The sequence below is a fragment of the Rhipicephalus microplus genome, chromosome 7 (assembly GCF_043290135.1).
Source record: "Rhipicephalus microplus isolate Deutch F79 chromosome 7, USDA_Rmic, whole genome shotgun sequence".
In the NCBI taxonomy this organism is placed as follows: Eukaryota; Metazoa; Arthropoda; class Arachnida; order Ixodida; family Ixodidae; genus Rhipicephalus; species Rhipicephalus microplus.
In genome coordinates, this window is record NC_134706.1 from 76364085 (window position 1) to 76377818 (window position 13734).

At 43.8% G+C, this 13734-nt stretch overlaps 1 protein-coding gene across 2 annotated transcripts; it reads right to left on the reverse strand.

The window, feature by feature from the left end:
* Positions 1-8043: 8043 nt before the first annotated feature.
* LOC142766983 (uncharacterized) lies at positions 8044-13171 on the reverse strand. 2 transcript variants are annotated; one of them, XM_075868195.1, is made up of 3 exons: positions 13050-13171; positions 11341-11482; positions 8044-9013 (listed from the first exon to the last, which is right to left on the reverse strand). In XM_075868195.1, the coding sequence occupies exon 3, from the start codon at positions 8825-8827 to the stop codon at positions 8192-8194; it is 636 nt and encodes a 211-aa protein (XP_075724310.1). In that variant the 5' UTR covers positions 8828-9013; positions 11341-11482; positions 13050-13171; the 3' UTR covers positions 8044-8191. The 2 variants fall into 2 exon arrangements, with proteins under 2 accessions (XP_075724310.1, XP_075724311.1); XM_075868196.1 differs by lacking the exon at positions 11341-11482 and having other exon boundaries at positions 13050-13146.
* Between the last annotated feature and the right edge of the window lie 563 nt (positions 13172-13734).

The window sequence follows — 13734 nt, forward strand, 5'->3', positions numbered from 1 at the left end:
GCCAGCCTGTTAAGATAATGTGAACGGTGTGATCGGAAGAAGCCAATGAAATGGCAATCTCCTCTGCGTTGGTTTCACTGTAGACTCTAGAGGAGTGCCATCGACGTGTTGGCCATCTGTGATCACAGCAGCCGTGTAATGACCCAGAGTGGAAGGGGCCGAGACGTCTACATAGAATACGCCGGGGCGATTGAAGTGACTCGCCTGAAGGGGAAGCGGTACGCGCTTGCTCGCAAGCGGAGTGCTGTTCGGGGTTCATGTCGCGGGGTTGTGGCTCTGCCCATAACTTCTGGCACCATAGTTACGGTACTGGGAATGGAGAGATTGGGCCAGCGATTGTGTTGAGCCATTTTTTTTTTTAGCGATTGTGTTGAGACCACATCTGTGGAGCAGGTGGCACCCGGAAGGCGTCTAAAATAGACCATTGAGTTGGTTGATGCGATGGGCTTCCCGTAGCTTCGCGAAAAAGATGTGCACTCCCAGAGCCGCCAAGCGGCTATTAGAAGTGGTGGTGGGAAGGTCGAGCGCACGTTTACACACAGAGCGTAGAAGACTATCAAGTTGGTGTTTGTGGTGACGACGCCGGCGAAGGTAGGGTGAGGCATAGATGACTCGACGGGTCACAAACGAGTCGGCCAGCGGGAGGAAGTGGGTCTCTCGGAGGCCACCACGTTTAGTAGATAGCCGCCAGATCATACGAATCACTTGCTCACGGGTGCGTTCGAGGGAGGATATGGTGCCCTTAGGGTCCAATGAGGACGAGAGGTGCAACCCGAGAAACCGAAGGTATTGGTCTGACGGGACAGGTCTGAGGGGGGGGGGAATCTGGGGTGGTGGTTGGCATAGGTTCAATAGAACGGCGGATTTGGTGGGGGAGTAATATTCGCCGCAAAAAGCAGTGTAAGTGTTCAGTAGAAGCATGTTGTAGACGCTCCACAATTTGAGCTGGAGAGCATGTGTTGGTCCATATTGTTATATCATCGGCATAAAGGGCATGGTGTACCCCCTCGACCTCGTTTAAGAGGGAAGGGAGCTTCCTCATAAACGGGAGAGGTGACAAGGCTACAGCTTGAGGTCTACCCCGTGTGCCGATTTGGATTGGGCCGTGTTCAGTAGAGCCAAGGCGAAGGAAGACTACGCGATTCTAAAGAAAAACCGTGAACGTAGTTGAAGGTCTTCTGTACACAGCCTGTGGTAGAAAGGTTAACACAAATGCTACTATGTTTAACATTATCAAACGTGCCTCGAAGATTGAGAGCTAGAACGAATTTGTTATTGTGACGCATAGTAGTGGGCTCTATGATATCGTATTGGAGTTGGAGCAGAATATCCTGCGCCGACAGAAGTGGGCGGAAGCAAAACATCGTATGCCGAACACGGGACCATGACACCTTTCCAAATCCCTCTCACAATGGCATACCTATTGTAGTTTGACCGTTCCCTATTTTTTACTACAGGTGCACTCCTGTTACCCTTAGTGATTTATATCATTTGTGCTCTTTTAGGTACTGAGTCCCATTATATATCCATACGGCAAAATATTTCTATTTATCCAATATTTCTAGCCTGACTTTCTGTATCTTAAGCTCACTGCTTCTGTTATCATTAAATATATAGATTGCCGATTTTCCGCCCTGAACTTCAAAATTAACCTTTGTACCTCATTACCGTAGAAGTCTGTTAATCCCTGCAGATCTTCCTTGTTGTCAGCTTATATTGCTATATCATGTGCATACATCAATGCTGGTAATGACTGTTAAATGTGCTTTCCTTGCTTGGAAAAAGACCGGCTGAAGCTGAGTCGATTCCCATCTAATTTGGCTTCTAGTCTTTCTAGTCTCTGTATATACAGCATAATTAACGAAGGTGACAAGGGACATCCCTTTCAAAGCCCGCGCTGTATCTCTATAGGTTCAGATTCCTTTTTTTCTATTTTATAACTATCTTGTCACTTTTATAGATGTTTTTAGAAGATTAGTTATTTCATCCAACACATCTAGTGTGTACAGTATTCCCCACAAGTCTTCTTGAATCACACTCTCGTAAGCTCTTTTGATATCTGAAAATACCAGCCACAGAGACCTACGTTCTTTTACCGCAATTTCAATAGACTGCATCAATGAAAACAGATTGTCCTCCAACCTCCTTCGTTTACGTAACACATTTTGTAGTTCTCCCAACACCCCCTCATTGTCCACCCATTTCTGTTATCTTTCCTGTATTTTCAGCATCACCAGCCTGTAAACTACTGATGTCCCTGGTATAGGACTGTAGATGTTTATATCGGCTTTGTCCGCATTTTCTTTAGAGATCATGCTCCTCCTGCTTAGTTTCCACCCGTTGGGGACTTCACCATCTATAATTGCTTTGTTCGCTACCTCTCTAGATGTTTGCTGAGAGTTTCATCCTAGTTTCTAATTAGCAAAACGGGGATGATATAAAGGCCTGCTGATGCGTAATTAGTTACCATTTTCTCTGCCCTTTCCCACTCCCGTTGTCCCAGTAAAGCCACTGCGTTAATTGGTCCATCCCCATCTGCTATGGTGCATGCAGCGTATTCTTGGTGTTTACATTTTTCTGTCATGATATTTTTTATATATTCCATTGCCTCATCTCCTTCTAGTCTGTCCCTTGAACTGTAGTTATGAACCTCCGTTACATGTTCGTCTTATTACTCAGAGAATGAAGATGGTTCTAAAACTTTGCAGCAGCCTTTCTATCATTTTCATTTCCGTCATCCATTGGCCCTCTTTCTTCTGGTATTTCCACTGATCGGATTGTACGCTTCCCTTCTGCAGCTGAAAAAGTTATCGCTATTTCTTTTACATCATAATACGCTTCGCCCCTCTGCTTAGCCTACCTGAGTTCTCTGGAGGCTCCCTGACGTCTTCCTATGGCTCTTTAAACTTCCTCATTCCACCAGCTCTTGCGCTCGTTTCCCTCTTCCTAGTTGATTTGTCTCGAAACCTTAGCAAGGTCTAACTCAATCGAGTAAGATTTGTGTACATTCACTCTGTTTTAGTATCCTCGGTGATTACTTTTCCAATCTCTTTAGTTGCTCTTTCTGTTTGCATTTCTTAGTAAATATTACGGTGTGGTTTCTCATAATGCCTCTTTTCAAATTACGCTTGTCTTTTCAAAACTCAGCTTGATACGTTTGCGATCCCTACGAAAGCTTGTGGACACATATTCACCTATGTTCATCACACCTAGCCCATCACACATCATATGTGACATTATTGTGTAATCTATCGTCAACTGTAGCCTTCCCACCTACCATTTTATAAGCCCTTCTATTTTCTCAATGCTGTTGCAAATCACTAAATCATGCCTTTCACAGATACCCATCAGCATTCTAGCATTCTACGTGTTTGGTCAGTATATCCATCCACACCTTCCATGTGTGCATTTATATCTACAAATAAAAGTATCTCGCACAATTCTTTTAGTTGGTCAATGCCATTACTTGGTTTTCCTCTCTTGCTCTTTCTTCTGTCCAAAAGTATACAAAACCCAAGAGCGTCATCTGTGCTGCCACTTTCCCTTTTAGCAATATATGTTCCCTGTGCTCCTGCTTGAGCCTTTGCCAGTCTTTACTTTTATGAAGGAATGCCACAATACCAACCCCTGCTCCACCACGGCGGTATAGTAGCTAAGGTACTCAGCTGCTGACCCTCAAGTCACGGAATCGAGTCCCGGCTGCGGCAGCTGTATTGTCAATGGCGGCGAAAACGCTGTAAGCCCGTGTGCTCAGACTTTGAAACATGTCAAAAAACCCCAAATGATCGAAATTCCCGGAGACCTCCACTACGGCGTCTCTCATAATCATATGGTGGTTTTGGGACGTTAGAACCCAGAAATCAGTGAGTGCGGACCACGCCCCTTCGTGCTTCTACCTCTTCTACGACGATATTCCTATGTGTGGTACGAACTGTTAGGTGGTTGTCCCATGCCCTTAGATGTGCTTCTACAAACCCATATACCATCAGCTTCGCCTCTTTTAGCTGTTTTTCTATGTCTCCCCACTTCCACCTATTCCTGCCACCGTGCATGTTGAATACCCTACGTCTGAATTGGCTCGGCCGGCATGGCAACGTCGATTTCATCCCTGGAATCAACGTGTCTTCAATATCATAACAAGCCGTATCATATAGAGTCGTTCAATACCATATCGAGTCGTATGACAGGTGGTACCTGCCTATACCACCTGTCAAAGTGTCCCCCTGTGTTTTTCCTTGTTACTAGCTATTCTCAATCCCGTAGGGTCCACGTGCCCCCTAAAGAAAGCTACTGCGCGTCCTGCAAGTCGCCAAACTTCTTTATGATCAATCTTCCCATCGAAGTAAATTCTGTCTCGTTGAGAACAACCTTACCTATGCACCGCCCCACCTAGCAGTGTGAGTGCCACAGCGCGATCTAGTGAGCAGTCTGAGTACTAGCGGTGGCTACTACGACACGCGATTAGCCAACGTCTTAAGGAGCTTCGACCATTAAAGAAGTCATTAGAGAGTGTGAACACAGTGTAACTCAAGCCTAATTCGAAAAGTGTTGCGAGATTTAAAAGGGAGCGCAGAAAACACCTTAAGGCAAAAAAAGCTGTGTGATGGTGTGGCCGCAGAAAGCTCCTTGGACCGCAGGGCCACTTAAAATGTTGAGTGAATGTGGTAACGTCATTCTCAGCATTTCACGCTATTTACAACACCAGCACTGCTAAAGCACAGGGCCACACGAATTCATGGTGTAGTGGTTTGCAGAACTAGGTCACCGAGGCCATGGTTGAAGATGCAATATATGCTCGTTAACGTAGCACTTCGCCTTTTGTTGTAACAGCAGATATCGTTAATCAGAAACAAATAGAAAAATTTATTACTACAAAAACGGTGGATTGTAGACAATGATACTTTAATTTGGGAGTTACTGAAAACGTATGATACCCTGAAAAAAGGGGCGACACATCGTTGAAGCTTTGAAAGGCAGAAACTGAATATCTTGATAATTTTTCACAATGTCAAAAACTGTTTGACAATGCGTCTGACTGCCCGTGCGTGTGTGTTCACTGCATATATTTGCTGGCGAAGCCTCAAATTGGGTTAGATGAAGTAGCACCTGTCCTGTCACTCTTATTCTTCTAAGTACTTTGTTTTCGTGCTAAAAATGTTCCATAAACGTTTTTTGTCAATACTAATGTCACTCATATTTCGCCCATCAAAAGGCGGTATGCCGATACCGCGATGTGGGCAACGCTGATGCAGTTATGTATACGGCGAAATGGGGAAGGAAATAGTGTATATCACGTCCTTAGCGTCTGAAATAATCCCGAATACTTTTTGAAAATTTCGTTCCAGCTGTTCCGAGCGAGATCTATCCGGCGCCTGTTAACATTATTTGTATAATGTAGTCAATCGGAACGAGCTATTATATGGGGCCTAAAGCGAACAAGCCAACATTTATTACCACAACAAACTGAACTGTATACAGAAAGACAAACCTTAAAGGGACCCTGCAACACATTTACAAACCACATCGAGTGAATTCATGGTTGGGGTTTGTTGCCTTGTGAATAGACCACCAAACACTTTTCTAAATTCGTGAAGTACGAGCCTAGTTCCAGATTTGTCGCACGCTGTAATTGCTTTCTATTTGCTCTCGTCCCGATGAAAGCGCTGGAAGCTTAACGGAGAGGGATGACACGAGGGAAAGTAGTAGTCTCGAGAGCGCGTCTTGGACTTAAGCACTTTTTATTATTTTTCTTTTCTCTTCAAGCGCATCGCTTTCAGCGTTATTGCGATTGTGCTTTCGTGCATAAGTTGGCCTTCTACGGTGGTTACGCTTAAAGTCCCCACATAAAACAAGTTTGTTTTTTTCATGTAGAGACCTATAGTCACGCTAACAAGACAGCTCGCGAGGCGCGAATCTGCCAATGGCCTTGAAACTGTCCATATGACGCGTTCATTTGAAAATATGACACTATTTGTAAAAAGAAGAGGGGCCGATTGGTAGCTCGCTTTCAGAATTATCGTGAGCTCCACGACATCGGCTGCGCTTTGTTGTTTGGCTCGCACATTCTCGGGAGCCTCGTTCAGCAATCGGCAGCGTTTTCTCACCATGCTGAAAAAATGCAGCCGGGTCCTTTTATTCTGTGGTGCGTGTTCCCGGAGCATTGCAAAAAATGGTTGGACATGTCATTTAACGATCAGTTAATTGTACGTTTGCTTTTTTGTCGAAATGTCTTTCTTATGACGGCCTCAGTGAATGCGTACAGTGTGTTGACGTTGTTATAAACATACATTTAGGCTTAATCAAATACGCAGCTTTGGGTTTTTATCAACTCTGAAGCTCACCAAGTCCTTCTAAAACATACCCTATTACTTGAAATATGCGCAAAATGCTTACCAGTGCATTTTTCTATAGAATAATTTATGTCATTATCGCTATTTCGATTAAGATTCAGTAAAATGTAGAATGATTCTTGTATGCTGAAACCACTTTTTCTTACCAATACACATTCAGGAGCTGAATTTTCAGCATTGTATCATGAAAATCGTATTTATAGCCTTAGCATCAGCAATAGGGTTATCTGTGGTGTTCTTTTGGTATGCCCTGTTGTGTGAACTGACACCACGTAATGCCCGCAGTTGGCTAGCAAATGCAGCATACAATCCAAATATATTTTCGCCTGTTTATGCGTTAAAATGATGACCATAGTTAGCTAAACATACAGCAAGGCTGACCATGACCGCCTTTAGTTCATTTGAAGTTCTCACGCATAGCCGAAACATTTAACAGCTCCGAGTGGGCCACATCGGAGACAAGCACGACACAGACTACACTGCTGTTCAAACAATACAGCAGCCACGCGGAATGCTCAGATAGCTCGGATTTCACAGGCATGTTCATCTGCCCACAAACGGATGCTCCTTTACGGAGAAGTAAGCTATACGTTTGAGTTATCACAAGTTTGCGCAGTAAATACAGTTGCATAAACAGCAGTTTTGTTTGCTTTTCCTAGCTTGCTCTTGTCGACGCTAGGCCTCATCATGTCGAACTGACGTCATTCAGATGCATCCAGTTATAAGATAGGCTGTGGTTCGATGCCCACTTTGAAGCTGATAGCATGGGTGGTCTATGATGCTGCCAAAAGTTAGGACAGCCCCATGTTTACTGAAATGTACTTGGTGTTGGTCATCTGAGAACCAAATCGCTCGAACTTAGACCGACTATTACGAAACGAAGTAATCATACAGGTCATGCTGTACAGATTCAGTGAGGTCCTCTTCGGTAGTCTCACAGGGTTCGTCCGCCCAGCACAAGGCTTGCATCTTCCAGCGAGAACCATGCACTTTCTCTTTCTTAGCGTAAAGAAGCAGCGTCTCTCACAATCGTCACAAGCTACATTTTAAATTGAAGTCTTTTGGAAGTCCCATAGTTTGCCATTCTTGTAACAAACACCAGATTGCGAATAATCAATCATTCTAATGACAAAACGGACTTGCAGCGCGTTCTTGTCCATGACAAGCACGTCCTCAGTTGCCCTGTTCTATCCCACAGAAAACTGAAGCCAAATACATATGAAGCCGCATATAAAACATTTGATGGAAAGAAATTACTTTGTATTAGTGGGCATAATGTATAGCTTACCTAAACAATCTGGTTACAGCTGAAAACTATGCAAACAAGATTATATACACTTGGTATTTCTATTTTTTTTCTGTATGAAGCGAAAACAACACGACGTGTGCGTGGTATTGCTAATGCAGTAAGAGTGTGTGTTGACTCTGCCTGTTGCATTATTCGTCCGAACCCGTCACTACAGCAATTACTCACAATAAGGCAAGAAAACGTTACCTTGTGTGTGGTACGAATTCTGCGGCTAGAACCAGAGCTAGGTTCAAACATCATCCGTTCTTATAGGGGACCATTTTTCTCTAAACATCAGTCTCACTCTGAGATATCAGCCGGGCCTATAGGGGACCAGTTTGCTCTAAACATCAGTCTCACTCTGAATGAGATATTAGCCGACAACCTAAAGAAGATACACATCAATTGATAAGATTAAGAATGTTTATTTCTAGTGAATTTCAATAAATAAGAGTAAAATCTAGGCTCTGTGATACATGATACATCCATGAAAACACATCGTCAAGTTTTAAAAAAGTGTGATTAACACATAGCTATGGTTGGGTTGGCAGCATCAAGAGCCTTGCGGACGGGGTTGAAGGTACTCTCGGAAGCGCTCGGCTGCTTTGGTCACAGGCTCTGAGCAGACACCGGCCACCAGAATCCCCCACTTTTCCAATAACTCCACGCAATCTGCCTTATCCAATGGACAGTTGTCCGGTGCCGCCGAGGCGAATCCTTTGAAGCTTTCGATGACATCCCAGTGCGGCTTGAAGCTCATTTGCGGATCGGTAAACTTTATCAAGTCCTTAAGATATAGGAAGTGAGCATTCGTAATAGTGGACGTGTAGGTTTCACCGTGAGGTATGAGGCCGGAAAAATCCGTCGTCATCATGGCAGCTGGGTAGTTAGGCACTATGCTATTCATCCTGCTGTGAGGCACAGGAAGACTGTCCTTCCACTTGATAGCTTTGGTAACAGTCAAGCCACTGAACGTGAGGCTGACTCTCGCTAGCGTGAGCCCATTATTGGGCAAGTTGCCAGACCGCAGATCGTACATCGCTATCAGGTCGTCGAAGAAAGCCTTGCCAGTATCACACATCTCTGCACGTATCGTGCTGAGATTGGTGCCGCGAAATAGGTACATGCTGATTATCGCACTCAGGTTATTCATAAACCCCCTTGCTTTTCGCCCATTTTGCGTCGCCATTTCGGTAGTGATCTTGCAGCACTGCTTAGTGTCAAATCCTGCGTAACCATACAAGCTGCAGCCGCAGAAATTTCCGGAGTGACTCGGTCAAAGTCAAAGTTTACTGCAGAAGTGCCAGTATACCACGCTTCCAAAGCAGTCGGATTGATTCCATGGCTGAGATTCGGGGAGCGTAGCGGTTGAGACCTGCATAAAGGGCAAAGTTTAATAGACATGACACACAGTTTTTCTATGCCAAGATCTATTTTTGCCCTACAGCAAGATAAGGCCTAAGATAAACACTTTAGAACGCGACCGACTGCAAAAAAAGTATGTTGACATCAACTTTCAATATTCGTTATTGCTTACAGCGCACTCTGAGACACGGGTGAGAATGGACACACGAAGAGAAGTGCTGACAAACCACTGACTTGTACTTGGTATTACGTGGCTTCATTGTCAAGAGACGTTACCAACAGCATACTTTCGCGCATGTGCTACTATGAATGTTTACACCCATGTGTCCCTTCGAATTGAAATTCCGTTGTTATTCAGCGCTTCTCTTGCGTGTCAGGGTGCGCTGTAAGCTATTTTGGATCTTGCCAACTTGCCTGGCAAAAAGACCTAGTTAGAATTCACGTTTAGGCCATTGTAAGCAAATGAATAATGATACATGTTGCGTTTACAGCAAGGTTATAGCCTTGGCATGGCTAGAATTTTATTACGTCTAATTTATATCATTAGAACCCTGAAAAAAGGGAGGCTATGAAGGGTTTTTGAAATATTAGTGCTTATACTAAACTGTATAATGGAAGACAACAAAGACAAGGCCCTTGGCTTTCAGGGTGCCTTTTTGAGTTATGTACTTCAATTTTGCTTATAATAAAACACCAACACGATTAATAAACAATTGACTGGATTCATTGCATGGTGCGTCGGTGTATGTTCTTGTTAATGTGCCCTCGATCTGTAGGTCAGCTTTCATAAAAAAAACAGGTAATAAAAAGACAACTATGGTACTTTCGTCAGCAGAGTGCCGATTCAAGTGCCACAACCGGTATGTGGGAGCAATATATCACAATGCCCCATGGCTTGTAGTGCTAAAGTTTTCTTGTAAGCAGCTAATCTACACTACGATCTGGCTTCTCTCTACCAGCCTGGTATCGATATAGTAGAGCGGGAATGCTACATGTCTTCTTAAAGGATGCACAGGAGCACTCGTGCTTATTTCCAGTCACTCACAATAAGGAGCGGCACGAATCGTTCCGCCCAATTATGTCCTTATCGTTCTTGCGCTCGTGCTCTTCACCACTTGCTTAGCCTGACGGCCATGCGTACAAGACGCGACATTTGTTTATGTGACGTCCGATAAGAGAACCCAGTGTGGCAATTGCATACTGTTTGATGGTTCTACGCACGCAACGGTACTCACACCCAATGCGACAGTGTCTCTTTGACACAGTGCTTTCACGCAGCTTCCCGACGTACTGTTTTAAGCTATAGCTGCTGTGGCGCAACTCAATTCATACTAAACTCTCTTCGGCATCCAAATGTTCAGGCATTGCCTCTTATTTATTACAACACAAACACCCCCTTGATTAAATATGGTAACGAAGAAATTTTAAAACAAATCTTTACAGAGAGATAAAAATTACGATTGGAGTAGAACAAAAGCAGCAAGCATAGTCATCGGCATCCGAGGCACCGTCATATAGCGGTTGCGATAGAGAAGCTGTTAGTTTGATCAAGTTTTATTGGCAGGGAGAATTATTTAGGGTGATCTAGATGAATTGGCTAAAGTACACTTTGGAAAGAGCAGTGCAGGCACGAAAGTGCTGAAGGAAGGGTGACGTATAGTTATAAACTGATCGCAAAAAAAGAAAGACGCACACCAAAGACCTTACTATACAAGCCTCCTACGCGAACGATCGTTTTTGTTTCTGAGTAATAAATAAACGGTCCTATATTCCGGATGTACGTGGTCTTTTCTTTATACGGTATTTTTCATTTCTCACAACATCGCCTTTCATCACTAGCAGCACTGCTTGATTATAAACTAGCTGCAACCTCTTTTAAACAGTCTGCAATCACGCTTGGTTATTTCAAAGAACGCAAAAAAAAAGATGAAGAAAACAAAAAACAAAGAAAGAAAGAAAGAAAGCGAGAAAGAAAGAGAAGCATTGATTCAGCGGATTCAGGCTGGGGCAAGCGGACACTTCGTTTTTCGAACTGTTACAATGGAACGTTCACATCTGTAGATCTGACGCATCGGTACTTGGAATAGAGTCACTTTGCGCATTCAGGCATAATCTATTTGACTTTTGCAGATTATAGAGTGTAAGCAACATTGGCGTTACTCGTGAAATAATATGTTATCTCATGGGGGATATATTATCTCAGAACCATGAAACGTTTTTTAGAACGTTCCAATACATAGAGCATGCAATTTTTGTATTCAGGGGCATGCAAAGATGCGCTCGCATAGTTCGCCAGGGACAATACGCCTCCTCCCATGTTTTGGTGTTCCTACTCACATGCATTGTGGCTGGAGTTTAATTTTTGCTGTGCGCCGATTTGTGAACTGCATTCCATCGTAGGGGAGCGTGTTGAGTACAGTGTCCAACACGCAACAGGACGATGCGGACAACTTTTCACGCCGAACGTTTGCCTCGGTACCTGCAACCACACGCACGTCTTGCAAGCCACGTCTTCTTAATGAAAAACCAAGACGATGATTGGAGTCATGGTGTGCACTCGATTCTTGTGAATGAGTATTCCTCGCGGAATACTTCACATGGCAACGGGTTAGATACGAACAAAAAGGGAAACAGTGCTGTGTCCCTTCTCTGTCCGTATCTAACCTGTTGCACTGTAAAATATTCTACGATGAACATCCACCAACTCCCCAACTCGCGATACTGCTTCATAATGAGTATACCTGCGGCCGGGTTTATTTTAGAAACATGCAGTGCCGTTAACTCCTTTTATCTGCGAGTCGATCGCCAAGCTCTCTATCGCACTACAATTCGCATGCCTGCATACGTTACACGTAGCCCTATATTTCTCGGACCATAAAGTCAAGTATTGCGGATGTAGTATCCGCAAACAATTTTATTTGAATACCTCACTTTGTGCTAATTGTGTGCAAAGTAATAGCTCAGCGTAATGTAATCATTGAACTATATATAAATGCCATAATTCTTACCAGAATAGGTGTCATTTATTCTTGTTAGAGCTGAATCAAACAAGAAATGCGCATATAAAGGAAGATTCTGCGGGTGTGTTGAACACATAAGTAATGCTGCAAATATAGGAATTAAGGTGGTTCAACTTCAATCCATCTGCAGGAAAATGCCAGAAGTGCTAAATAAAAGTTGGATGAATAAGCCTCAAAATCAAACAATGGTAAACTAAACAGCGGTACGCTACTGTCTTTAGTCATAAGCCGATAATAGTTTAGCTGGAGTTGCTTGAAGCGCACTCGTCAGAGACTCGTCGACTCACCTTAGCGCAAGTACTAGTAAAACTATCTTTAGATGTCTCTACTATTCATGTGGTGGTTTTCGGACTTTCTACCCCATATTTCAATCGAAGCTATCGCTACAACTCTTGTCGTTCTAGTGCCAACAAAATTACGTCACGTTTTTGACGAATATTGCGTCATAGCTGTATTGTTTGTTCAGCCAGAAGCGTTTTCTCCTCACACAGAAGGCGTTAAGCCTCATGAGCTGCCAAAGAACCACTATTCTCTGAACTTTATAACTTCTATGAAACCTCTGCGAAGAATTAGTTACCTTTAAGGTAATGCATGCCCCTGCACAACCCGATGCAACCACCCGTAGTAGACCAACTCGTACGCTTGAATTTTTGTACTTTCGCCGGCGCCAATTCCTTTGCAAACGATGGCACTACCAGCATCTACAGATCATAAAGTCTTTTTTAACAAAACAGTACGCGGTCAAGTATTGAAGACGCCACCCTCGAACGTGCGCGTTTGGTGCCTTCAAAATATTTAAAACGCCACCGATCAGAGAAAAGAGGTGTTTTGCTAGTTTGAGAAAGCGTCTGCAAGAATGTATTCATAACATGAACTGCTTGACATTCGAACCATAGTACGTGCAATAACTCCCACCATTTTCATCATGCAAACCTACACCTACCGTGAATTCAGAACACCTAAAATCCGAACGTCAACCAGCGCTTATGCTTCCTAATAGATAACACTAGTCACATAGCCACTTACGGATGTGGAAGAACGTGAATGGAGGCAGGAATCGCGTAGCCGTAGTTGACAAGCCCAGTGGTCTACAACGAGCAACAGCAGCACTGCTAGACTGGCAGCCACAACAGCTTAGTGCAACGACACCTACAGAATGTTTATTGTAATGAAGCGGGAGATTTGGGAAGGAGGACCGCTATCACACGTGATCTTTTTGCGGTGCTTTAACATAATCACCCCGTTCCCAACATTGTCTCTTGCCGTGGTCCGATAACCAAAGGTTCCGACTGCGCAGGTGGGCGGACTTCAGAGACAAGCTATGTGCCGGGCAGTAAATGGCACTACAGCATAACTCGTTAGAATTTTCCTTGACTGTCCTGCCGTCTTTGGTGGGTTACGCCAGTCTTCTAAGAATCGATCGTGAAACCAACCAAAGTGAATGTAATCAAGGTAAACGCGCATGTTTTAACAATATCGGTTTATCATGCGAAGTATCAAGCATCACTGATCATGGAAAGGCAGGAGACGCACTCACGCAAACAGCGACGATTATCAAACGAAAACGTTTATTTTCAGTTGAAAATGAGAGCTTTGTGCGTGTATGTCTGTGGGATACTCGGTCGGATGCTGTAACGCTGTTCAGACGTCTCTATGCTTGTATTTGACAACGCAACGGAGCTACCAACAAAACCAGCCTCAAACACCGATC

Coding starts and splice junctions, on each gene's coding strand:
- LOC142766983 (XM_075868195.1), bottom strand. CDS start 8,827: ATGGCGACGCAAAATGGGCGAAAAGCAAGGGGGTTTATGAATAACCTG.